Source organism: Salmo salar, chromosome 17 (genome assembly GCF_965601325.2).
Source record: "Salmo salar chromosome 17, fSalSal1, whole genome shotgun sequence".
NCBI classification, from domain to species: Eukaryota; Metazoa; Chordata; class Actinopteri; order Salmoniformes; family Salmonidae; genus Salmo; species Salmo salar.
The window spans coordinates 13,429,644-13,454,962 of record NC_138307.1 but is presented as its reverse complement, the minus strand read 5'-3'; the positions used below and the strand labels follow the sequence as shown (position 1 = coordinate 13,454,962).

The 25,319-nt window shown below is 44.2% G+C and overlaps 1 protein-coding gene and 6 non-coding genes across 10 annotated transcripts; 6 read left to right on the top strand and 1 right to left on the bottom strand.

Annotated features, from left to right (window-relative positions):
• Nucleotides 1-4,779: 4,779 nt before the first annotated feature.
• Nucleotides 4,780-13,457, top strand: LOC106575328 (autophagy-related protein 9A). Of its 4 annotated transcripts, none has more exons than XM_014151808.3 (20): nucleotides 4,780-4,940; nucleotides 5,506-5,579; nucleotides 6,274-6,434; nucleotides 6,551-6,594; nucleotides 6,870-6,934; nucleotides 7,057-7,206; nucleotides 7,405-7,546; nucleotides 7,748-7,888; nucleotides 8,104-8,224; nucleotides 8,346-8,521; nucleotides 8,603-8,725; nucleotides 8,872-9,059; nucleotides 9,139-9,292; nucleotides 9,547-9,726; nucleotides 9,853-10,059; nucleotides 10,242-10,462; nucleotides 10,553-10,670; nucleotides 10,839-11,127; nucleotides 11,231-11,373; nucleotides 11,451-13,457. In XM_014151808.3, exons 3-20 carry the CDS (start codon nucleotides 6,329-6,331, stop codon nucleotides 11,457-11,459), a joined length of 2,577 nt encoding a protein of 858 aa, XP_014007283.2. In that variant the 5' UTR covers nucleotides 4,780-4,940; nucleotides 5,506-5,579; nucleotides 6,274-6,328; the 3' UTR covers nucleotides 11,460-13,457. The 4 variants fall into 4 exon arrangements, with proteins under 4 accessions (XP_014007283.2, XP_014007285.2, XP_014007284.2 ...); XM_014151809.3 differs by lacking the exon at nucleotides 4,780-4,940 and adding an exon at nucleotides 4,986-5,346; XM_014151810.3 differs by lacking the exon at nucleotides 5,506-5,579 and having other exon boundaries at nucleotides 4,799-4,940.
• A 5,934-nt stretch (nucleotides 13,458-19,391) lies between these two features.
• trnak-uuu (transfer RNA lysine (anticodon UUU)) lies at nucleotides 19,392-19,464 on the top strand. Its single transcript has one exon. It is a non-coding gene; the product is annotated as a tRNA-Lys (tRNA).
• Nucleotides 19,465-21,650: 2,186 nt separating this feature from the next.
• trnak-uuu (transfer RNA lysine (anticodon UUU)) lies at nucleotides 21,651-21,723 on the top strand. The gene has a single exon. It is a non-coding gene; the product is annotated as a tRNA-Lys (tRNA).
• A 1,693-nt stretch (nucleotides 21,724-23,416) lies between these two features.
• On the top strand, nucleotides 23,417-23,489 carry trnam-cau (transfer RNA methionine (anticodon CAU)). Its single transcript has one exon. It is a non-coding gene; the product is annotated as a tRNA-Met (tRNA).
• Nucleotides 23,490-23,917: 428 nt separating this feature from the next.
• Nucleotides 23,918-23,990, top strand: trnak-cuu (transfer RNA lysine (anticodon CUU)). Its single transcript has one exon. It is a non-coding gene; the product is annotated as a tRNA-Lys (tRNA).
• Nucleotides 23,991-24,375: 385 nt separating this feature from the next.
• Nucleotides 24,376-24,449, bottom strand: trnan-guu (transfer RNA asparagine (anticodon GUU)). The gene has a single exon. It is a non-coding gene; the product is annotated as a tRNA-Asn (tRNA).
• Nucleotides 24,450-24,670: 221 nt separating this feature from the next.
• Nucleotides 24,671-24,744, top strand: trnan-guu (transfer RNA asparagine (anticodon GUU)). Its single transcript has one exon. It is a non-coding gene; the product is annotated as a tRNA-Asn (tRNA).
• The last annotated feature ends 575 nt before the right edge of the window (nucleotides 24,745-25,319 follow it).

Below are 25,319 nucleotides of genomic sequence, written 5' to 3'. Positions count from 1 at the left end.
ATAAGAAATCCTGCTATGCCCTCAGACAAACTATCAAACAACAAAGCGTCAATACAGGATTAAGATTGAATCCTACTACACCGGCTCTGATGCTCGTCGGATGTGGCAGGGCTTGAAAACTATTACGGACTACAAAGAGAAACCCAAACGCAAGCTGCCCAGTGACGTGAGCCTACCAGACGAGCGAAATGCCTTTTATGCTCGCTTCGAGGCAAGCAACACTGAAGCATGCATGAGAGCACCAGCTGTTCTGGATGATTGTGTGATCACGCTCTCCATAGCCGATGTGAGCAAGACCTTTCAACAGGTCGACATTCACAAAGCCGCGGGGCCAGACGGATTACCAGGACATGTACTCAAAGCATGCTCAGACCAACTGGCAAGTGTCTTCACTGACATTTTCAAACTCTCCCTGACCGAGTCTGTAATACCTACATGTTTCAAACAGACCACCATAATCCCTGTGCCCAAGAAAGCGAAGGTAACCTGCCTAAATGGTTACCGCCCCGTAGCACTCACGTCGGTTAGCCATGAAGTGCTTTGAAAGGTTGATCATGGCTCACATAGACACCATCATGCCGGAAACCCTAGACCCACTCCAATTCGCATACCGCCCCAACAGATCCACAGATGATGCAATCTCTATTGCATTCCACACTGCCCTTTCCCACCTGGACAAAAGGAACACCAACGTAAGAATGCTGTTCATTGACTACAGCTCAGTGTTAAACACCATAGTGCCCTCCAAGCTCATCACTAAACTAAGGAACCTGGGACTAAACACCTCCCTCTGCAACTGGATCCTGGTCTTCCTGATGGGATCCTGGTCTTCCTGATGCGCCGCCACCAGGTGTTGCGGGTAGACAACAAATCCCTCACACTGACCCTCAACACTGGGGCCCCTCAGGGGTGCGCGCTTAGTCCCCTCCTGTACTCCTTGTTCACCCACGACTGCGTGGCTGCACACAACTCCAACACCATCAAGTTTGCCGACGACACAACGGTGGTAGGCCTGATCACCGACAACGATGAGATGGCCTACAGGGAGGTCAGAGATCTGGCAGTGTGGTGCCAGGACAACCACCTCTCTCTCAACGTCAGCAAGACAAATTAGCTGATCACCGAGCACTTTAAGTCTCTCGGTGTCCACATCACTAAGGAATTATCATGGTGCGCACACACCAACACAGTCGTGAAGAGGGCACGTCAATACCTCTTCCCTCTCAGGAGGCTGAAAAGATTTGGCATGGGCAGCTGCACCATTGAGAGCATCTTGAGTGGCTGCATCACCGCTTGGTATAGCAACTGCTTGGCATCTGACCGCAAGGCCTTACAGAGGGTAGTGTGTACGGCCCAGTACATCACTGGGGCCAAGCTCCCTGCCATCCAGGACCTCTATGCCAGGCGGTGTCAGAGGAAGGCCCTAAAAATTGTCAGACTCCAGCCACCCAAGTCCTACTGTTCTCTGCTACCATACGGCAAGCGGTACCGATACACCAAGTCTGGAACCAACAGGACTCTTAACTGCTTCTACCCCCAAGTCATAACACTGCTAAATAGTTTGTTTAACAGTTACCTGGACTATCTTCATTGACTCTTTTTGCACTAACTCTTTTGACTCATAACCGACGCTGCTGTTACTATTTATTATCTTTCCTGTCTAGTCACTTTACCCCTACCTATATGTACATATTTACCTCAATTACCTCGTACCCCTACACATCGACTCGGTACTGGTACCCCATGCATATAGCCAAGTTATCGTTACTCATTGTGTGTTATTTTGTTCTATATTTTTCTGTCTGCATTATTGGGAGGAGCCCGTAACGAAGCATCTCACTGTTAGTCTACAGCTGTTGTTTACAAAGCATGTGTTAAATAAAATGTGATTTGATCCAACCAGTTACCGATCTTGGGTTGGTTGGCCTATTTTTCAGAAACATACTGTTAATTTGTCAGTACACTGCATTTAAGGTTGTTTTACACACTGAGGGCTGTGTTATGGACAGAAGGTGTTGCCCATAGGACTGTTGCCATATCATCATATTAGCATCTCAGTATCAACTAGCGGTTGTTGTCAGAATAGATGTGTGTGTGTCGTGGCCAAAAGTTTTGAGAATGACACAAATATAACATTTCACAAAGTCTGCTGCCTCGGTTTGTATGATGGGAATTTGCATATGCTCCAGAATGTTATGAAGAGTGATCAGATGAATTGTAATTAATTGCAAAGTCCCTCTTTGCCATGCAAATGAACTGAATCCCCCAAAAACATTTCCACTGCATTTCAGCCCTGCCATAAAAAGACCAGCTGACATCATGTCAGTGATTCTCTTGTTAACACAGGTGTGAGCGTTGACGAGGACAAGGCTGGAGATCACTCAGTCATGCTGATTGAGTTCGAATAACAGACTGGAAGCTTCAAAAGCAGGGTGGTGCTTGGAATCATTGTTCTTCCTCTGTCCAACCATGGTTACCTGCAAGGAAACACGTGCCGTCATCATTGCTTTGCACAAAAAGGGCTTCACAGCCAGGATATTGCTGCCAGTAAGATTGCACCTAAATCAACCATTTATCGGGTCATCAAAAACTTCAAGGAGAGCGGTTCAATTGTTTAGAAGGAAGCTTTCAGGGCGCCCAAGACAGTCCAGCAAGTGCCAGGACCATCTCCTAAAGTTGATTCAGCTGTGAGATTGGGGCACCACCAGTACAGAGCTTGCTCAGGAATGGCAGCAGGCAGGTGTGAGTGCATCTGCACGTACAGTGAGGCGAAGACTTTTGGAGGATGGCCTGGTGTCAAGAAGGGCAGCAAAGAAGCCACTTGTCTCCAGGAAAAACATCAGGGACAGACTGATATTCTGCAAAAGGTACAGGGATTGGACTGCTGAGGACTGGGGTAAAGTCATTTTCTCTGATGAATCCCCTTTCCGATTGTTTGGGGCATCCAGAAAAAAGCTTGTCCGGAGAAGACAAGGTGAGCGCTACCATCAGTCCTGTGTCATGCCAACAGTAAAGCATCCTGAAACCATTCATGTGTGGGGTTTCTTCTCAGCCAAGGGAGTGGGTTCACTCACAATTTTGCCTAAGAACACAGCCATGAATAAAGAATGGTACCAACACATCCTCCGAGAACAACTTCTCCCAACCATCCAGGAACAGTTTGGTGACAAACTGCCCAGCTGATGGAGCACCTTGCCATAAGGCAAAAGTGATAACTAAGTGGCTCGGGGAACAAAACATTGATATTTTGGGTCCATGGCCAGGAAACTCCCCAGACCTTAATCCCATTGAGAACTTGTCAATCCTCAAGAGGCGGGTGGACAAACAAAACCCCACAAATTCTGACAAACTCCAAGCATTGATTATGCAAGAATGGGCTGCCATCAGTCAGGATGTGGCCCAGAAGTTAATTGACAGCATGCCAGGGCGGATTGCAGAGGTCTTGAAAAAGAAGGGTCAACACTGCAAATATTGACTCTCTGCATCAACTTCATGTAATTGTCAATAAAAGCCTTTGACACTTATGCAATGCTTGTAATTATACTTCAGTATTCCATAGTAACATCTGACAAAAATATCTAAAGACACTGAAGCAGCAAACTTTGTGGAAATTAATATTTGTGTCATTCTCAAAACTTTTGGCCACGACTGTACACTCCTAGAAAAAAGGGTTCTTCGGCAAGTCCCTATAAGACGACCCTTTTTGGTTCCAGGTAGAACTCTTTTCGGTTCCATGTGAAGGGTTCTACATGGACCTCAAAAGGGTTCTACCTGATTCCTAAAGGGTTCTTCTACCTGGAACCAAAAGGGACAGCTGAAGAACCCTTTTAGGTTCTAGATAACACTTTTATTTCTTAAGAGTGTAGTGTTTCTGTCATGGACAGACTTTATCAGATTATCCCAAATGAATCCTAATCCTAATCGCACCAGATGTAAAAGCCCTACTCACTATAATGATTAGATTACACAAGCCTGCGAACACACGCAAACAAAGACAGACAGAGAAAGGGGGTAGAGGGTGAGACAGAGAGCGAGGTGGGGACAATGAAAGGATGAAACAGATGGCCAAGTAATGTTCTTACATATTCAACACACAGGTGTCCTTCAGAGTTAACAGACACACTGAACAAAAGGCCAGCTGTCACTCCAGCGGCCCAGTCACATTATGAATATTCTCATCCACACACTCCACAATGTCTATATGGCTTGTTTGAGAACAAACAACTTGGTTAATAGCAGATACATGTAATTGTGAGTCTAATCAACTTCATCATTACTGTAAGCCAATGTAACTTCAAACTTTAGCAATAGGTTGGGTTTCAGTGTAGCAGCACCCCGAATGTGTCAATGTTGTTGTAATACCATACATATCCACTAAGGGGCGGTAAAACACCATTAATTGAATTTTCTGGCGCGCCCATGGATAACATATAGACTTTCATTAAAAATGACTGTACCATCAATTCATCATTGACGTTTTCTCGTCGTCAGGAATGACATGTAGTCTAGATACTTTTGCGTTTTAGATGACGATATTTGAGATTACTTTATATTTAATTCAAAACATGGAGGAATATCATAATTGACCATTGACCAAAACCTGCATGTCATAAACCCTGTACGTGCTCAAAGGGCGTGTCATGAAAGCTGAAGCAGGAGCTTTGGGAGTCCGCCTCTTTGGGAGTCCGCCTCTTTGGGAGTCCGCCTCTGTCTATGACTGGCTGTTTTCTTCCCCGTTTGGGAAAAACACTCTTCTGATTGGCTAAACCAGGTATCCATCAGACATGACAGGCATTGATGTACATACAGTGTTTCAGAAATGAAACCAAATTTCGCCTCTGACTCAAAAAGAAACAAGAAAACAAAGCCTAGACGTCTTCTATAAACAAGGGCTCGGTAATTGTCATTGACGATCAGTTCGCCTGCCGTTGACGGCAAAGGTAGGCTGCGACCCGATAACATTTTCAACAGACTATTAGTCTCGTCTAGTGCAGTAAAATATAGAGCTAAATCCTTGTGATGTTTTTGTAGATCTGTCATAAACATGCAGCTTTCTTCAACAATAGCATTCTGACAATATCCTGAGAAGCAAATGATCTTGACGGTTTCGGTTCTTCCTAGTGTAACCGATGTGAAATGGCTAGTTTGTTAGCGGTGGTGCGCGCTAATAGCGTTTCAATCGGTGACTTCACTCGCTCTGAGACTTGCGTTGCAAGGGCCGCGGCTTTTGTGGCGCGATGGGTAACGATGCTTGGTGGGGTGTCAGTTGTTGATGTGTGCAAGGGTCCCTGGTTCGAGCCCGGGTTGGGGCGAAGAGAGGGACGGAACCTACACTGTTACACAAGGGTAGCACATCTCTGCCTACACTTTTCCGGGCTGCCTAACTAACGTTACACAGTTTGTGTATTTTTTTAAAATCATGGCTATATCGTAAGCAGTGGGATCGGCTTATCGTTACAATTTCATAATATTATAATTGTAATGTTCCATGTTCTCTTTCTGTAGGGTGAAATGTAAGCGGCAATTCCCTGACGTGTAATGATCCTGGAATGGAGCTAATCAATGCTTGGTCAACAAAGGTGGGCTATTTTCTTGTATGTAGGCCTAAATACGTGTAGCCGAATCATTTTCCAGGTAAACTATTTGCAGAAGACTTGAAGATGCAACGATATTTCCACTTACATGTAGATTATAACATAGGAGGAGGCTGCGTGTTCCTCGTCATAGTCGCCTTTCAAAAGGCCAGCAGCACCAGGAACGTTTATTGTTTATAAGTTAAATCCACGCTGCGCACGTCGGTCAAAAAGCGTGTATAGTCTTGGTTTTTGTTGCTCACAAATTGTCACATGAGTAAAATCAGAGCCGTAGGCTCTATGTAAAACAGTAGGATATTTGTAGGCTATAATGTGGTTTAAAACGCTCTCTGTCTCTATATCCGTGGTTGTGAGTCACAGAGCAGATTTCGCAACACTGTCAGTTGTGTCAGTTGTCTGTCTGTCTGTCTGTCGTGTCTTTCAAGCTTTGCCACATCCATGTTCCAGTGATGGGTGGAGCACAGGTGTGATATGGCTTCTTCACATGTTTGGCTTCCTTTCCACCCCTCCTCTCCTTTATCTACTTTCATGTGAGGAGCTGGATAGGTGAAAGTCTGGAAGAGGTTCCCTTTGTTTCTCAATCCAGTGCAGATGAGGGAAGAGAAAGATGCATGGTTTTGTGGATTTATGGCACTGATCTCTCTCTCTCTCCCTCTCCCACCCTTTCTGTGGTCCACAGGTCCAATCGGTAGCTAGGGACTTGATTGCTGGGGGTAACTGAAGCTGTGGTTACCATGGCGGCACACTTTGACACAGAGTACCAGCGCCTAGAGGCTTCATACAGCGACTCTCCACCCGGAGAGGAGAACCTGCTGGTGCACATACCTGACGGAAACAAGTGTAAAGTTCTTAAGTAGATACACACACACACACACACACACACACACACACACACACACACACACACACACACACACACACTCTAACCTGTTTTTGTTATTGACTGTTCTCTGCAGCCCCGTGGCACCACATAGAGAACCTGGACCTGTTCTTCCAGAGGATATCCTTTTACCCCTCTGTGTCTCTGTACTCCCGGATCATTCACTACTACAACTACCCCGGGGGTTATTTTAAGACCGGGATGGTCAACACCTTCCGGGAGAAGAATAGAATCAGGTGTGTAAGAGCAGGGCTGGAATAAAAGCCTGCACGCCCTGTAGCTCTCCAGGAGGAGGAATGTTGAGCTGGTGAGTTAATACTATAGCCGACTAGACTTTAATTATGAGAGGACACATGCTACTTCTATGTCATCATTTGATCCTTGACCCCTGGCACGTCTATAACCTGCACCAGAAGAATGGCTTCACCTGTATGCTGCTGGGAGAGGTCTTTGAGCTGGTGTAAGTACACTGTGTGTGTGTGTGTCTTCTATGTGGTCCATGTCGGTGTCCTGAGGGGTCGTTTTTAACTTTCCTCTCTCTCTCTCTCTCTTTCCTCTTTCCCCGTTTCTCCCCCTCTGTAGCCAGTTGCTGTTTGTAGTAGGGTTCACAGTCTTCTTGGCTAACTGTGTGGACTATGACATTCTGTTCGCTAACAAGTTTGTCAACCACACCGACTCGTCCAAAGTCACGCTGCCTGACGCCTTCCTGCCTGTGGACGTCTGCAGCGCAAGGTAAGGCTTATAAACACTTCATAAATGTTTTATAAATGCATTATAAACACTTTATTAACACATCTTTTGCACTCAAGTTAATAATGAATGCTGGAAAATGTCCTTACTGCTTTTTGTTTTCCCACCGGTATCCGTGACAACCTGCTTGATGTTTTCCCGCCAGTATCCATGACAACCTGCTTGTTGTTTTCCCGCCAGTATCCGTGACAACGTGACAGTGATGTTTGTGTTGATGATATCTGGAGTGTTCTGGCTGCATCGCCTCATCAAGTTCATCTACAACGTCTGCTGCTACTGGGAGATACGCTCCTTCTACACCAACGCACTCAAGATGAGCATGGTGAGTGTGTGTGTGTGTGTGTGTGTGTGTGTGTGTGTGTGTGTGTGTGTGTGTGTGTGTGTGCCTGTCTGCGTGTCTTCAACCTACTGGTTTAACTACTGATCTTCACCCCTCCTCTCTTCCCCCCTTCTCCTCTCGCTTTTCCTCCTCCCCTCCCACTCTCATCCTCCTTGTCTCCCCCTTCTCCTCCACCCACTCTAGGCAGAGCTGCCATACTTCACATGGCAGGAGGTTCAGGCCCGGATCGTTGAGATCCAGAAGGAACACCAGATCTGTATCCACAAGAAAGAACTCACAGAACTGGACATATACCACCGTATCCTGCGCTTCAAAAACTACATGGTGTGTGTGTGTGTGTGTGTGTGTGTGTGTGTGTGTGTGTGTGTGTGTGTGTGTGTGTGTGTGTGTGGTGTGTGTGTGTGAGTGTGTGCGCACTCACGTGGGTTTGTGCTCGTGTCAGAGTACATCTTCTTTACCATTCCTCGCTTGTACCCCTGCTACTGAACCACCTGTCAATCAAAAACAACACCACCTAAACCCCTTTCTTCTTCCTCCAGGTTGCCATGGTAAATAAGTCCCTCCTTCCTGTGCGTTTCCACCCGCCACTGCTCGGGGAGAGTGTGTTTTACACCCGCGGCCTCAAGTACAACTTTGAACTCATCCTCTTCTGGGGGCCAGGTTGGTGTGTGTGTTTTGGAGTTTGTGCTCGGTACACTTTGTTTGGTACACTTTTCACCTCTCTCTCTGTCTCTCTCTCTGTCTCTCTCTCTGTCTCTCTCTCTCTCACCCCCCTTCCCAGGCTCTCTGTTTGAGAGTGAGTGGAGTTTGAAGCCGCAGTATAAGAGAGGTGGTAACAGGCTGGAGCTGGCAGACAAACTGGCATCACGTATACTGTGGATCGGCATCGCCAACCTCTTACTCTGTCCTGTAGTACTGGTCTGGCAAATACTGTATGCCTTCTTCAGCTATACAGAGGTAGGGACACACACACACACACCGCTGTGCTCCGTTATGGAGGCGTAGCAGATGCTGTAAAGCTAATTTCTTTGTGTGTAGGTGATAAAGCGTGAGCCAGGTAGTTTGGGAGCGAGGTGTTGGTCTCTGTACGGTCGATGTTACCTTCGCCACTTCAATGAGCTGGACCACGAACTGATGTCACGGCTCAGCAAGGGCTACAAAGTAGGACTGAACACACACACACACACACACACATAGAAGGTGTGTAAGGTAATTATTGTGATATTGATGAACTGATTTTTGTCTGTTGCTGTCAGTGGTGGCTAAAATGTCCGATTTTCTTCACTTCCGTGCGTGTCCTCCTCCAGGCGTCCTCTAGGTATATGAACTGCTTCCTGTCCCCGTTGCTGACGGTGGTGGCTAAGAACGTGGCGTTTTTTGCTGGCTCCCTATTGGCTGTCCTCATTGCTCTGACCATCTACGACGAAGATGTCCTCGCCGTGGAACACGTCCTGTCATCCATCACCCTGCTGGGAGTGTGTATCACTGTCTGCAGGTGTGTGTGTGTGTCTGTCTGTGTGTTAAGTTATTTGAAGGGTTCAGGACATTCTTTCACATTCTCCCTCTCTCCTCAGGTCTTTTATCCCAGATAAACACCTGGTTTACTGTGCAGAGCAGCTGCTCAGGGTGATCCTGGCTCACATCCACTACATGCCAGACCACTGGCAGGGCAACGCCCATCGCTACGAGACACGAGGCCAGTTCTCACAGCTCTTCCAGTACAAGGCTGTGAGTAGCGCTATAGTCATAACCTTTTCCACTGTTTTTCGAAAGCAGGAACTTATGAATCATTTCTGAAGCACATGGCATATTCTTCTCTACCTGGCCAGAGCCTGTATTCACAAAGCATCTCAGATTAGAAGTGCTGGTCTAGGATCAGTGTTCCCTTTTTAAGGTCGCAATGAAGATGATTATATGTACAGGAGGGGGACCTGATCCTAGATCAGCATTCAGGTGTTTTAACTTTTCCTCTGGCTGTTCAGGTGTTTATCCTAGAGGAGCTGATCAGCCCCCTGGTGACTCCCTTCATCCTGATCTTCAGTCTGAGGAGGAAGTCTCTGGAGATCATTGACTTCTTCAGGAACTTCACCGTGGAGGTGGTAGGGGTGGGAGACACCTGCTCCTTCGCTCAGATGGACATCAGACAGCACGGACACCCTGCGGTGAGACTCACACACGACTGATACGTACACACACACACAGATGAGCAATGCATAAATAGTGACTCTCTTTCCCGTCCCTAACTCCTTCCTTCTCTCCTTTCTCTTACTTCCTCTCCCTCCCTCCAGTGGATGTCTGAGGGGAAGACAGAGGCATCTATTTACCAACAGGCGGAGGATGGGAAGACTGAGCTGTCCCTGATGCATTTTGCCATCACCAACCCCCAGTGGCAGCCCCCCACCGAGACCACTCACTTCATCAGCCAGCTGAAGGAGAGAGTACAGAGAGAGGCTACAGGAGACAGACACACTCTCACCTCTCTGTCAGAGTCAGAGGTAGGGAGACAGACAGACATGCCAATACATACATTGACACTTCGATTTTGATCTCAAGTTTAACATTGTATACATTTCTGAGTTTTTTGTTTACACTGATATTTAAGGTAAAAATCTAATTCTCTGTCTCTCTGTGTGTGTGTGTGTGTGTGTGTGTCTCTCTCTATCGCTCGCTCTCTCAGCCAAGGAGTCTGATAGCTAACTTCCTGGCAGGTCCCCCCTCATTGGCCTCTCTTCATCTGGGGCGGGACGGCTCCTTGACCAATCACGGGGCGGTGGGTGTTAGCGACGGGGCGTCCGCCTTGCGCTCCCTCTCAGTCAGCAGCATGAGGGGCAGCTGTAGCTCCACCCATAGGTCAGCTGGACACGCCTCTTCTGCAAGTAGAGCCATGGCGGGATCAAGGTAAAGCCCACACTCCTCCCACAACTAATCAAGCAATCTATCAACTAACTGTCAATCAACAAACTCTCTTTCTCTCCCCCTCCCCACCAGTACTGATGCTCGAACTGCTAGTTCAGGCAGTAGTGTGTGGGAAGGTCAACTGACAAGTCTCGTCCTATCAGAATACGCCTCCACGGAGATGAGCATCCACGCACTCTATATACATGAGGTCTGTCTGTGTCTGGATGGATGGTTTTAAAAATGTTGCAATAAAGAGCATCAAAAGTCAATTTGTCTCTCCCCCTTCCCTCCCCTCTCTCTCCCCCTCTTCTCCCCTCCCTCCTTCCTCTCCCCTCGCTCCCACTTCCTCTCTCCCCCTCTCCCTCCCTCTATGTAGCTCCATAAGCAGCAGTCTGGAGGGGAGTTGTCCCGGCACACCTGGCACAGGCAGGACAGTGACGACAGTAGTGACAGTGTCACCGAGGAGGGGGGTTCAGGGGGAGGGAACCCTAACCCCCGAAACCCCATCCCCCGCTCACACACCTTTCCTATCTCCACCTCTATCTCCACCCCTGGCCCTATCCCCAGCTCTAACTCGGGCCCTAACCCTGACCGAGGTACCACCCCGGGACAGGAAGTGGCACCACTCCAGAGCAACAGCCAGCGTCGCTACGGGGGGAACACGGGTAACCATGACAAACATGAAAAATGATTCCCTAACATGTAATGATATTGAAGATGACTGATATGGATCATACTGATATCACTCTGTGTGTGTCACTCCTCCAGACTCTGTCGGCCCGGGGGCCAGAGTGGTGAGGTCGGCGCGTGTGCCCATGGGGGGTTGGGCAGAGGAGGGACGGGGAGGCCGAGACCCCGACACTGTACCCGAGGAGGGCTCAGAGGACGACATGCCTCCCAACATACACAAGGTGTTTACAAAATCACACACACACAGGTCTTGTGTCTGTGTATGGGGTTCCATATCATTGTTTCCCTCTCTCCTCAGGTGACGTAACTGACCAGAGAGACCCCGCCCCCCTCCGCAAACACATCACACATCCTCATCCTACCAGAGAAGAACTTCCTGCTCATCTGTGAACTTTCGACCATGGCTTCACCTTTGACCCCAGATGGACAGACCTGTGGGATAGCAGCATGCCGTGTTATTCACTCTGGGCTAGAGAAAAACAATCGAGTAACAGTGTGAAGACTACAAGGACTTCTTCTTGACACCCTCTGTGGATGACACTTCAGCCAATCAAGTGACGGTGGTTGATGACTTCATCATAACTGACAGCATGGAACCCGTAGCATATTTATCGGCTTTTTATAGCTGCCTCCTAGACACTAATCTAAGGTCAGCTTTATGGTTTGTCACCATAATGGTTAAGGTTAGGATTTAGGGAGGGTAAACTGATCATAGATCTGTGCCTAAGGGCAACTTCTATCCAGAGATTACTTTTTCTTGCATTCGTTTACAAATCACGTGTGGGTGTAAACTGCCATTAATGTACCTTTTTAAAGATAACATTTAGTAATGACAAGTTTGTACTTATATTTATTGCACTTTCAGAGAAAAATCATTTTCTCGTGTATATGGGATATGACAGGAGAGCGGACTTCCACCAAAGTATGACTGCACGGGCACGAGGAATCCTCTTGGGTTTGGGTGGTAGATTGGATGATAGTGTTGTACAAAGACCTCATAGACATGAAGCAGGCACTAAACCGATATACACCGTGTGCATAGACATACTGGTATAATTCAAATCAGGACATTGGACTATTCTAAGTATATCATTGAGGTGTAGATAGTTACTAAACACATCATAGTTATTGTTTTTGTGTCATAAATTAAAGAAAGTAAACTTACCGGGCTGATTGGAACATCAGCCTCTTCAGTGCCATATTTATGCGCTTAAAGCGGCAATCCGACAGTTGAAATGATAACAAAGCACCTCCACCACTGTTTCAGTAAAAGGTTGAAGGATGGGGCTGGAGAAATGTAACCACACTCAAATCCATAGACGGAGCTGTGGATGCAAGGACTTACCATCCATTCCATTTTAACCACGTTTTGAGGCTATACAGTGTTTGTTTACATTTACAAATGTATATTTTGGCTTCTGATGGGGTATGACAGTGGAACTAAGCTCATGGGGCATTTCTAAGTTATACTCCAAGAATCAATGGGTTTATATCCAAAATGGATATAAGTCCAAAAATGGAAATAGTAACTGCAGATTGCCCCTTTAAGCACAACCATCTCATAACTATACAGCAATGAATCTTCAATCAACACTGGATAGATTAGTCAGCATCAGGCCGACTGCATGTTTTTTTCTGCCCAACTGTCTGGTGGAAAAAAGAGAATGCACTTTAATGACTTTTGTTGAATCCAAAGGATGTCACTTATCAGTATATTGATTTTGATAATTTCATATTTGTATGACTTTATTTTAACCAGGGCTTGTGCCACCTTCAGAGAGTTGAGGTTGAGATGCATGGTGATTTACAGGTGTTTGTTTTTGTGGTTCACACTGACTCTGGACTCACAAGTAGACTAGCCTGGTCCCAGATCTGTTTAAGTGCTGTATAACCAGCCCCCATATGGTCGACCATGCAGCACTAACAGATCTGGGACCAGGATAAAGATCACAGATGCTTCCAATAGATAGTCAGAGACTCTACAGCTGGGTATTCATTTCCAGAAGGCAAGGTCTGCAGCGCTGCTCGCTTTATTGATTGATATATTCATGTAATTGAGTGGCCAGCCAGAGACTCCAATCTGAATCAGACCCTGGATAAAAATAGAAGGCAGACCTGGAGGAATGGATTTGAATAATGTAAAGTGTCTCCTGGGACACAGTGGTACAAGTTTAACAACGAGGTAGTAGGACGCCTGAGCTGACACATATAGCCTATCTGTTTTTGTTTTTATAGATTGTCCTGTAAATTGCCATTTTGTACAGTTGTAAATCATCAATAAAATGTATTTAATAACTTTATGAAATTCAAGTTTTGTAAGTATGATATACACATAGTATACACCGTCCAATGAAATGCTTACTTATAATAAAATCGAAGAATACGAACATAAAGTAAATGGCTCAGTAGAATAGAATAAACATTTTAGCAGTTTTTTTGGAGGAGGTATTCAATGAAAACAGAAACGTTAGAAAGTTAGGGAAAAAGTCCCTGTCAATGGGGCAAAATGCCCCACAAAGATGAATGTGTTAAAATCAATTGTATATGTTTAATTGTGGCATTTTTTTTGTAATTGACTCTTAAAAGCTAAAGTCTAGGTATCTTATTTTAATTAAATAAATCAAATATCGGAAAAGAAAATGGCATTGCACATCTCACTATTAATATCCTCACAATAACCAGGTTTCCATCCAACCTTTTTATGCTAGTAAAGTACATAAATGTCATGACAGGCCTGATTGAAACAACATTTTCCAGTTAACTTACCAAATGTCGACAAAATAAAATAGGCTAGACAAGGTGAGATCTTTTTATATTTTTCGGTAAAATGAATTATGCAAAAAATTTCGGTGGAAACCCTTTAATTCGCAAATATTGATATAATAGGCATGATATTTAAGTAAACTTGGAGTCACGCGATGACATGTGTGGTCCTCCCACTACGACTCATCGGGCAGGCATGCAGTTAATTTAAGTTAAGGATTAAATAAATTATGATGAACTTCACAGGGTAGTGAAAAGTGCAAGGTGATGAGATTGATGCTCCTTTCTAAAATATTGAGGATCTTATTCTGGTGAGATGATAATCGATGCTTGGCTGCCGTTTGACAAATAAAAATAATCTTGCTCTTTTGTCCATAATAAAAATATCATCATGTAATCATGTAAGCCAGGGCTGGGAAACTCCAGTCCTTGGGGGCCGATAGTGGTATCACACTTTCCCCCATCTCTAGCAAACACAGCTGATTAACTAATTGCATTCTAAACTGAAGATCATGATTAGGTGATTATTGGAGTCAGGTGTGTTAGCTGGGGCTAAAGCAAAAGTGTGACACCAATCAATTTTTTGTATTTTTTTAATTTCACTTTTATTTAACCAGGTTTACAACTGCGACTCTCATTTACAACTGCGACCTGGCCAAGATAAAGCAAAGCAGTACGACAAAAACAACAACACAGAGTTACACACGGGATAAACAAACGTACAGTCAAAGTCTATGTACAGTGTGTGCAAATGTAGTAAGATTAGGTAAGTAAGGCAATAAATTGGCCATAGAGGCGAAATAATTACAATTTAGCATTAACACTGGAGTGATAGATGTGCAGATAACGATGTGCAAGTAGGGATACTGGGGGTGCAAAAGAGCAAAAAATAACAAATAAATAATATGGGGATGAGGTAGTTGGGTGTGCTATTTATAGATGGGCTGTGTACAGGTACAGTGATCGGTAAGCTGCTCTGACAGCTGATGCTTAAAGTTAGAGAGGGAGATATGTATCCAGCTTCAGTGATTTTTGAAATTCGTTCCAGTCATTGGCAGCAGAGAACTGGAAGGAAAGGCGGCCAAAAGAGGTGTTGGCTTTGGGGATGACCAGTGAAATATACCTGCTGGATTGCGTGCTACGGGTGGGTGCTGCTATGGTGACCAGTGAGCTGAGATAAGGCAGGGCTTTACCTAGCAAAGACTTATAGATGGCCTGGGGCCAGTTGGTTTGGCGACGAATATGTAACGAGGGCCAGCCAACGAGAGCATACAGGTCGCAGTGGTGGGTAGTATATGGGGCTTTGGTGACAAAACGGATGGCACTGTGATAGACTACATCCAATTTGCTGAATAGAGTGTTGGAGGCTATTTTGTAAATAACATCGCCGAGGTCAAGAATCGGTAGGATAGTCAGTTTTACGAAGGTATGTTTGGCAACATGAGTGAAGATGGCTTTGTTGCGAAATAGGAAGCCGATTCGAAATATAATTTTGGATTGGAGATACTTATTTTGAGTCTGGAAGGAGAGTTTACAGTCTAACCAGACACCTAGGTATTTGTAGTTGTCCACATATTCTATGTCAGAACCGTCCAGAGTAGTGATGCTAGTCGGGCAGGCGGGTGCGGGCAGGCCACGGAAGGAGTGTTGTATGGCATTGAAGCTCATTTGGAGGTTTGTTAACAAAGTATCCAAAGAAGGGCCAGATGTATACAGAATGGTGTTGTTTGCGTAGAGGTGGATCAGAGAATCACCAGCAGCAAGAGCGACATCATTGATATATACAGAGAAAAGAGTCGGCCCGAGAATTGAACCCTGTGGCACCCCCATAGAGACTGCCAGTGGTCCGGACAACAGGCCCTCTGATTTGACACACTGAACTCTGTCTGAGAAGTAGTTAGTGAACCAGGAGAGACAGTCATTTGAGAAACCAAGGCTATTGAGTCTGTCGATAAGAATGCGGTGATTGACAGAGTCGAAAGCCTTAGCCAGGTCGATGAATACGGCTGCATAGTACTGTCTTTTATCGATGGAGGTTATGATATCATTTAGGACCTTGAGCGTGGCTGAGGTGCACCCATTACCAGCTTGGAAACCAGATTGCATAGTGGAGTAGGTATGGTGGGATTCGAAATGGTCAGTGATCTGTTTGTTAACTTGGCTTTCGAAGATTTTAGAAAGGTAGGGCAGGATGGATATAGAGTTGAAGTCGAAAGTTTACATACACCCTAGCCAAATATACTTAAACTCAGTTTTTCACAATGCCTGACATATAATCCTAGTAAAAATTCCCTGTCTTAAGTCAGTTAGGATCACCACTTAATTTAAAGAATGTGAAATGTCAGAATAATAGTAGAGAGAATTATTTATTTCAGCTTATATTTCTTTCATCGCATTCCCAGTGGGTCATAAGTTTACATACACCCAATTAGTATTTGGTAGCATTGCCTTTAAATTGTTTAACTTAAGCCATTTTGTCCTTAAGCCATTTTGCCACAACTTTGGAAGCATGCTTGGGGTCATTGTCCATTTGGAAGACCCATTTGTGACCAAGCTTTAACTTCCTGACTGATGTCTTGAGATGTTGCTTCAATATATCCACATCATTTCCCATCCTCATGATGCCATCTATTTTATGAGGTGCACCAGTCCCTCATGCACCAAAGCACCCCCACAACATGATGCTGCCACCCCCGTGCTTCACGGTTGGGATGGTGTTCTTCGGCTTGTAAGCCTCCCCCTTTTTCCTCCAAATATAACGATGGTCATTATGGCCAAACAGTTCTATTTTTGTTTCATCAAACCAGAGGACATTTCTCCAAATAGTACGATCTTTGTCCCCATGTGTAGTTGCAAACTGTAGTCTGGCTTTTTTATTGCGGTTTTGGAGCAGTGGCTTCTTCCTTGCAGAGCGTCCTTTCAGGTTATGTCGATATAGGACTTGTTTTACTGTGGATATAGATACTTTTGTACCTGTTTCCTCCAGCATCTTCACAAGGTCCTTTGCTGTTGTTCTGGGGTTGATTTGCACTTTTCTCACCAAAGTACGCTCATCTCTAAGAGACAGAACGCGTCTCCTTCCTGAGCGGTATGACGGCTGCGTGGTCCCATGGTGTTTTTACTTGCGTACTATTGTTTGTACAGATGAACGTGGTACCTTCAGGCATTTGGAAATTGCTCCCAAGGATGAACCAGACTTGTGCTACAATTTATTTCTGAGGTCTTGGCTGATTTCTTTTGATTTTCCCATGATGTCAAGCAAAGAGGCACTGAGTTTGAAGGTAGGCCTTGAAATACATCCACAGGTACACCTTCAATTGACTCAAATTATGTCAATTAGCCTATCAGAAGCTTCTAAAGCCATGACATAATTTTCTGGAATTTTCCAAGCGTGTATGTAGTGTATGTAAACTTCTGACCCACTGCAATTGTGATACAGATAATTATAAGTGAAATAATCTGTCTATAAACAATTGTTGGAAAAATTACTTGTGTCATGCACAAAGTAGAAGTCCTAACTGACTTGCCAAAACTCTAGTTTGTTAACAAGAAATATGTGGAGTGGTTGAAAAATGAGTTTTAATGACTCCAACCTAAGTGTATGTAAACTTCCGACTTCAACTGTAGGTCTATAACAGTTTGGGTCTAGAGTGTCTCCCCCTTTGAAGAGGGGGATGACCGCGACAGCTTTCCAATCTTTGGGGATCTCAGACGATACGAAAGAGAGGTTTAACAGGCTAGTAATAGGGGTTGCAACAATTTCGGAGGATAATTTTAGAAACAGAGGGTCCAGATTGTCTAGCCCAGCTGCTTTGTAGGGATCCAGATTTTGCAGCTCTTTCAGAACATCACTGTCTGGATTTGGGTGAAGGAGAAGCGGGGGGTGCAGAGCTGTTCGCCGGGGTAGGGGTAGCCAGGTGAAAAGCATGGCCAGCCGTAGAAAAATGCTTTTTGAAATTATCGATTATTTTAGATTTATCTGTGGTGACAGTGTTTCCTAGCCTCAGTGCAGCTGGGAGGAGGTGCTCTTATTCTCCATGGACTTTACAGTGCCCCAAAAGGACTGGAGTTGCCCATCCCTGATGTAGGCTGTATATGTGCTCTAGCTAACAGCGCGCTGATAGCACTGTTGCCTAGAGCAGGGTTTCCCAAACTGATCCTGGACCCCCCCCGGGTGCAGGTTTTGTTTTTTCCCCTAGCACTACACAGCTGATTCAAATAATCATAGCTTGATGACGAGTTGGTTATTTGAATCAGCAGTACCGTGAGTGCTTTGAGAAAAAAAAAACGCGCACCCAGGGGAGGCCCTAGGACAGAGTTTGGGAAACCCTGCGCACATGCCAATACCAGTGTGAGAAAAACATCAGTAGAATTGAAAATGCGATGGAAGCCCATTTAATTTGTGTTTGTTATTCGGTACATGGCAATTTAACCGCAAAAGGTATTTTATGTGCACAATGTCATCATGCATAACCTTTTATCTGCAACAAGTCAATATGATGGAAACACATCTCTGGTGGGAAAATGCTGGTGGGAATATTCACATGAAAATCTATCACCAAATTGGATGGAAACCTATTTTATGATGAGGTTTTGACGTATGGCCCATCTTTATATTTTCACCATTCCTGTCCAAGTAATCCTAAAATATCTCAAAATTGATTGTGTAACTCAAATAAGTTACTTATAGATGATTTGGAAATGATTTGGTAAATGCTAATATATACAGTAGGTACCATTGACTTGCATCGATTGTCTTGGGGGCATTTTGCCCCAAACATACTCACTTAAAATAAAAAAACAGATAAAAAAGATTATCTCTAATCAAGTGGACTATTTATATTTAGGCTCCCCTACTGGTATATATAAAAAGGTACATAACTTTTTCTAAATGACAAAATATTTGAACAATGCACCTCAAAATCGTTTTGTTTGAGTGACTTAAAAGTTGAGATGAGACAGATGGCATTTTTAGTTGAGCAACACTAGTGGCATCCAGGGAAAGTGTCGAACACTTTTGGGAGACATAAAGTGGTTTGTGTGAGAATTACAGAAGCGGGCGTTTAACCCCAAGCCACCCTAATACAGGAAGGCACAATTTATAGTCCAATATTTACAAGTGTTTTGGGGAAGGTGGGATTGGGGTGCAAGTGTCTAAATTGAACAGTATTTAGCAATCATAATAAAAGTCTGATATCGATATAGTGTTTACCGGTTAATCTATCGTCAACAACTTTCCCTTCTTCACAAGTATCCCACAAAACAATTGACCAGTCAAGACTACACCACCAGGTGGCAGGCTACTCCCACTCAACAATGACTCCTGTCCTGTCCCACACATCAGTGTCAACATTGACTCCTGTCCCGCTCATCAAAGTGCTAAAAGGAGCAGGCAGTTCCAGTATTTGTGTCCGTTATAATTTCTGAGAGTTTCTATCGTTGGTTATGATATATAATGGCAGTTCACTTTATAAGAGCCCGGATAGCTCAGTCGGTAGAGCATCAGACTTTTAATCTGAGGGTCCAGGGTTCAAGTCCCTGTTCGGGCGATACCATTTTCTCTCCAGGGGTGTTAGAATCGTATAACCAATGAAGGTGGTTCAATTACGCAAATCACGTGCCGTACAATTTTCCAACATCCCTGTTTGGGCGACACCATTTTCTTTCCAGGGGTGTGCATTGGAAAAAAAGAGATGTAATTCGTCCTCGGCTCTAAAATGTATACATTTGTTGATACATACTTTTGCATACTTTAAATATGAAGAACATCCCATACCAATGGGGTTTTAAGGGGTTTCTTGTCAGATGAACGACAAGTAACGTTAGTAGGCCAATGGCTGACCTCGTGTTGGGACTATGATTCTGAGTCGGCTATGCTCGGTTAAGCGATCTGCTATTACACACGGATAATAAGCGGATACATCATATAGTAGCCAATATATTTTTTTGTATGTACAAGAAATTAATTCATGAACTGAGTTGCAGGCCTAGACAAGGACTCAGTCTTGAATGCAGGGGGAAAACAGCACAGCTGGCTTGTGCATATTTGCCCATTTTTATTTAGGCTCACAATCTGTTTTTTCCCCAAGGAGTTTTCTATTTTACTAGAGACCTTATTCTAATATGAATCTTTCTGATCATATTGACAGATTGGCCTTGGATAGAGAAGGCGAGTATAGGCTGGTTGTGTAGCCTACGGCATTAGCAACTCACGCTCAAGGCGGTAATGGTAAGCCATGCAGTTTTCATGTTTTGTGGCCCAGTACTGCACGGTTGAAATCTGCATTGCATTGACCATCCATTCCGTCCTTACTTCATGTGCGCCCTCTGTTGCCACTGGGGTTCACTGCAAGTTTTACTTGAATGGGAGTGGAACGTCTATTTTAGGTCACGGCTAGAAGGGTTCCAGCTTTTGTCAAATTAACTTCAGATTTCACTTTTTGTAGCGGGTTAGGACAATTTAGTCAGCAGGTTAGGATAATTAATGTAGCAGGTTATGATAATTAGGTTAAGGTTAAGAAAAGGGTTAGGGTTAGCTAAAATACAAAACTAAACTTTTTTACTTAATTTGACAAAAGATGTCTAGCCATGACCATTTTGAGAAGGGCTTTAGCAGTGGTTCTCAACCTGGTCCTGGTGATCCATATGGGTGTACATATTCGTTTTTGCCCTAGCACTACACACTCTTGATTCAAATCATCCACTCCTCATCAGGCTTTGATAATTTGAATCAGGTGTGCAGTGCTAGAGCAACAACAAAAAAAAGTGCACCCTTTTGGGTCCCCAGGACCAGGATTGAGAACCACTGGGCTGTTTTGTTCTGTTTATGGTGTTGCAACAATCTTCAAATCAAAGTTTATTGGTCGCATACACAGATGTGCAGATGTTATTTCAGGTGCAGCGAAATGCTTGTTTCTAGCTCCAACAGTGCAGTTATACTTAGTAAAAAAACAATACATGTGTAGTCCCATAAAAAAATGAAGAAATATCAGAACGAGCCATGTCAGAGACCAGAATATAAATATACACAGTGTACAAAACATTAAGGACACCTTCCTAGTATTAAGTTGCAATTGGGTTGAGGTCGAGTGATTGTGGAGGCCAGGTATTCACTCTCCTTCTTGGTCAAATATCTCTTGTTTTGGGTCATTGTCCTGTTGAAAAACAAATGATAGTCCCACTAAGTGCAAACCAGATGGGATGACGTATCGCTGCAGAATGCTGTGGTTGCCATGCTGGTTAAGTGTGCCTTGAATTCTAAATAAATAACTGACAGTGTCATCAGCAAAGCATCCTCACACCATCACATCTCCTCCTCCGTGCTTCATGGTGGGAATCACGCGATCAGAGATAATCCATTCACCTACTCTGTGTCTCACAAAGACACTGCGGTTGGAACCAAAAATCTCAAATTTGGATTTATCAGACCAAAGGACAGATTTCCAGGTGACTACATCATGAAGCTGGTCCAGAGAATGCCAAGAGTGTGCAAAGTTGTCAAGGCAAAAGGTGGCTACAAAAACCAGATGTAACTGACCAGCCAGACCAGGTAAGACTACACCACCAGGTGACAGGTCACTCCCACTCAACACTGACTCCTGTCCTCCAGTCCCACCCATCTGCTGAAAGGAGCAGTTAATTCCAGTGTTTTGATTGGTTATTATTTCTGATAAATTTAGACTTTAATTTCTAGCACTGATAATGTATAATAGCGGGTCCCCTTACAAAGAACAGAGCCCGGATAGCTCAGTCGGTAGAGCATCAGACTTTTAATCTGAGGGTCCAGGGTTCAAGTCCCTGTTCGGGCGATAGCATTTTCTCTCCAGGGGTGTTGGAGTCTTGTGTCCCCTCATAAAAGTAGTTAAATTATGCTTATCACGTGCCGTATAATTTTCAGACGAGTGACATCGGTTTAACAGGTAAGGTTGAATTCAGGAAAAACAGCACAGCTGGCTTCTGCATATTTGCCTCCTGGTAGTAAGAAAAATGTGTTTTTGTAAAAGTAGGGGAGTATGTTTGTTTCTTTGAAATGGTGCAGATACATCAACATGCACCAATTCACCTGCACCAAAAAGCATGCATGGGCCAACTGTTACTCGTTCTGAGTCTCATGGAAATGGACATTGATTGTATGTAAAATATGTAGGCATATATTTATTTAGGCTCACATTTCAGAGATGTTTTTGGTTTATTACAGACAGTATTCTGTCTCTTTTTCTGCTCATATTGACAGTTTTGCCTTGGCGAGAGAAGTCAAGGCTGTGTTCTGTTAGGCATCAGCGACTCTCACTCAAGGCAGTATAAATGGTAAGCCATGCGGTTTATATGTTTTGTGGCCCACCACTGCACCATTAATTTACATTGTATTGTCCCTCCATTGTCTATCCCATAGAGAATTGTAGAGGACTCTAGTGCCCAAAAGCTCGTTTTAGCATGGACGGTGCCATTGAGACTTTCACCATTTTGAAGTAGTCAACTGGGTGGGGCTTCCTATGGGTCAAGGAAGACATAATTCCATTTGGGTAATTCGGAGGGATAATCCAATTAATTATACTCGTGTGCAAACATTCCATAACTGCAGGTGGCAGTAAAACGGCAACCTCGACTTTATACCAATTCAAATGGCACACTCCAGGTGGCTGTATGCACCCTTTTTAGTTTATTTACCAGCTCATAGAAGTAGTAGAAGAAGAAAATGGACTACTTCAAAATGGAGATGGCCACAATGGCGCTGCCTAAGGGTTTCTATTGCTCAAATAATTTTATGTCAGTATTGCAGTTTAAGTGACGCCCGGCCCAGAAAGCCAAATTCCATAGAAGGCCACATAGAGAAGTCAGATTTGAAAATTCAGAATAATAACACTTTAGTCATCACCTTTATAAACAAACCATCCATTGAATGATTAAAATAATTGTCGCTGAGGCCAAATGTTTTTTTCCCCCGTCACTTTCAGGCAAAGATATTAACTATTTTTATATTCATCCAGTGTCTGCTGTGTTTTTGGATGACGTGATGATGCGATGTTGGTCTGTATAAACCGGATGCAACCCAGATATAAACGGTGCTGCCCTGCATTGTGCAATTCCAGTCCTCTGGGGCCTGATTGGTGTCACAGTTTTGACCCTGCCCCAGCTAACACAACTGACTCCAATAATCACCTAATCATGATCTTCAGTTTAGAATGCAATGTGATTAATCAGCTGTGTTTACTAGGGATAGAGAAAAGGTGTGACACCAATCAGGCTCCCGAGGACTGGAGTTGCCCAGTCCCAATGGGACAGACACAATGATGAGTCCTCTATCTCTATGGTCCATCCTTGCTGTGCTTCTCTGTTACCACTGGGGGCTACTGCAAGTTTTACTTGTTACTTGAATGGGAGAGGAACGTCCGTTTTAGAAGGGCTATGTTTATGGTTTGTAACAGCTTATTAAAACATATATTTACAGTACCATATAAATACTTGTCTTTAAAAATCAAGTTATTTACATACGGTCTTCAGGCCTCGTTGGCGCAGTAGGCAGCGCGTCAGTCTCATAATCTGAAGGTCGTGAGTTCGAGCCTCACACGGGGCAGACATCTTTTATTGTAATTTTACGGTTGAGATGTGTTTTTTATAGAATTTACAAAATTTTATTTTGAATAATGTTTATGGAGAATCATCACTTTGTGTGTGCCTCTGTGTTTGACAGTGGTAGAGTAGTTGAAATTGGGATCAGTGGAGGCTACTGAGGGCGGAGCCAATGGAATGGCATCAAACACGTGGAAATCGTGTGTTTGATCTATTTGATACCATTCCACCGATTCCGCTCCAGCCATTACCACGAGCCGTCCTCCCCATTTAAGGTGCCACCAACCTTCTGTGTTATGTTGTCCAGTCTTTTGTCCCAACTAGCTCTCTCTTTGTGGTCAGGCTCCATCCAAACTCTTATTTTATTATTGAGGTAGGAATCACTAATGTGGCGATACGTTTTAGGCTCTGAGAAATGATGTGCTTCTCAGTGCCCGGCTAGCTCAGTCGGTAGAGCATGAGACTCTTAATCTCAGGGTCGTGGGTTCGAGCCCCACGTTGGGCGCACATCATTTTTATATGGACAGCAGTGGAGAGGAAGTGTACATGGAATTTGTGTAACATGTATTTTACTCAAATGAAAGTATAATTGAGAGTACTTTCACAGGAAGTGTACATGGAATTTGTGTAACATGTATTTTACTCAAATGAAAGTATAATTGAGAGTACTTTCACAGGATTTATGGCAGACGTTAGTCTCCCGGCGCTCTCTGTTCTGGGCGCTGAGATTATGGTAGAGGAAACAGCACTAATTCTCATGGCAGTAAAGTACCAGTATATATGATTAGGGAAACAGGTTTGCAAAAGCGTTGATGAATCTCCAGCATGTTGTCACTGCTTTTTTCGTTATATTTCTAGGAACCAGACGTTCAAGGAGACCTAAAAGAAGTCGTCCCTGGGTGGGCTCGAACCACCAACCTTTAGATTAACAGTCTAACGCGCTAGCCGATTGCGCCACAGAGACGTTGAAACGTGTCAGTATAAAACATCTTAAAAATCTGCATCGTCTGAAATTGGATGCGTGCTGCAAAGAGTGTTACTGGTCTTCTTAGAGCAGTGCATGTGTAGCAAAGGAAGTCATTTAGCATTGAAAAGCACCCCGAGTCCAACAGAATGCACAGAAGAATTGGTCTGGCACAGGTACGGTGACATTCTTGATAACGGTCACATAAGTATGGTGGAACCGTCTCTGTGGCGCAATCGGCTAGCGCGTTAGACTGTTAATCTAAAGGTTGGTGGTTCGAGCCCACCCAGGGACGAGAATAATTTTTGCACCCTGATAAATAGGTCCTTGCAACCCAGAGGTTTTGGGACATCCCTACCCCATTTTAAAGTTGACATTTTAAATGGTTATGGTTAGTTAAGGGTAGGGACGTCCCAAGGATCCCAGATAGCACTAATCCATAGGGCTGGGCGATATGACGATATACACTGCTCAAAAAAATAAAGGGAACACTAAAATAACACATCCTAGATCTGAATGAATGAAATAATCTCATTAAATACTTTTTTCTTTACATAGTTGAATGTGCTGACAACAAAATCACACAAAAATAATCAATGGAAATCCAATTTATCAACCCATGGAGGTCTGGATTTGGAGTCCCACTCAAAATTAAAGTGGAAAACCACACTACAGGCTGATCCAACTTTGATGTAATGTCCTTAAAACAAGTCAAAATGAGGCTCAGTAGTGTGTGTGGCCTCCACGTGCCTGTATGACCTCCCTACAACGCCTGGGCATGCTCCTGATGAGGTGGCGGATGGTCTCCTGAGGGATCTCCTCCCAAACCTGGACTAAAGCATCCGCCAACTCCTGGACAGTCTGTGGTGC

Bases quoted from the DNA above. Each gene is read 5' to 3' on its own strand.
- LOC106575328 (XM_014151808.3), top strand. From the start codon at position 6,329: ATGGCGGCACACTTTGACACAGAGTACCAGCGCCTAGAGGCTTCATAC. The intron at 7,207-7,404 runs GTAAGGCTTATA...TTTTCCCGCCAG, and splicing joins GTGGACGTCTGCAGCGCAAG to TATCCGTGACAACGTGACAG. The intron at 7,547-7,747 runs GTGAGTGTGTGT...CACCCACTCTAG, and splicing joins ACGCACTCAAGATGAGCATG to GCAGAGCTGCCATACTTCAC.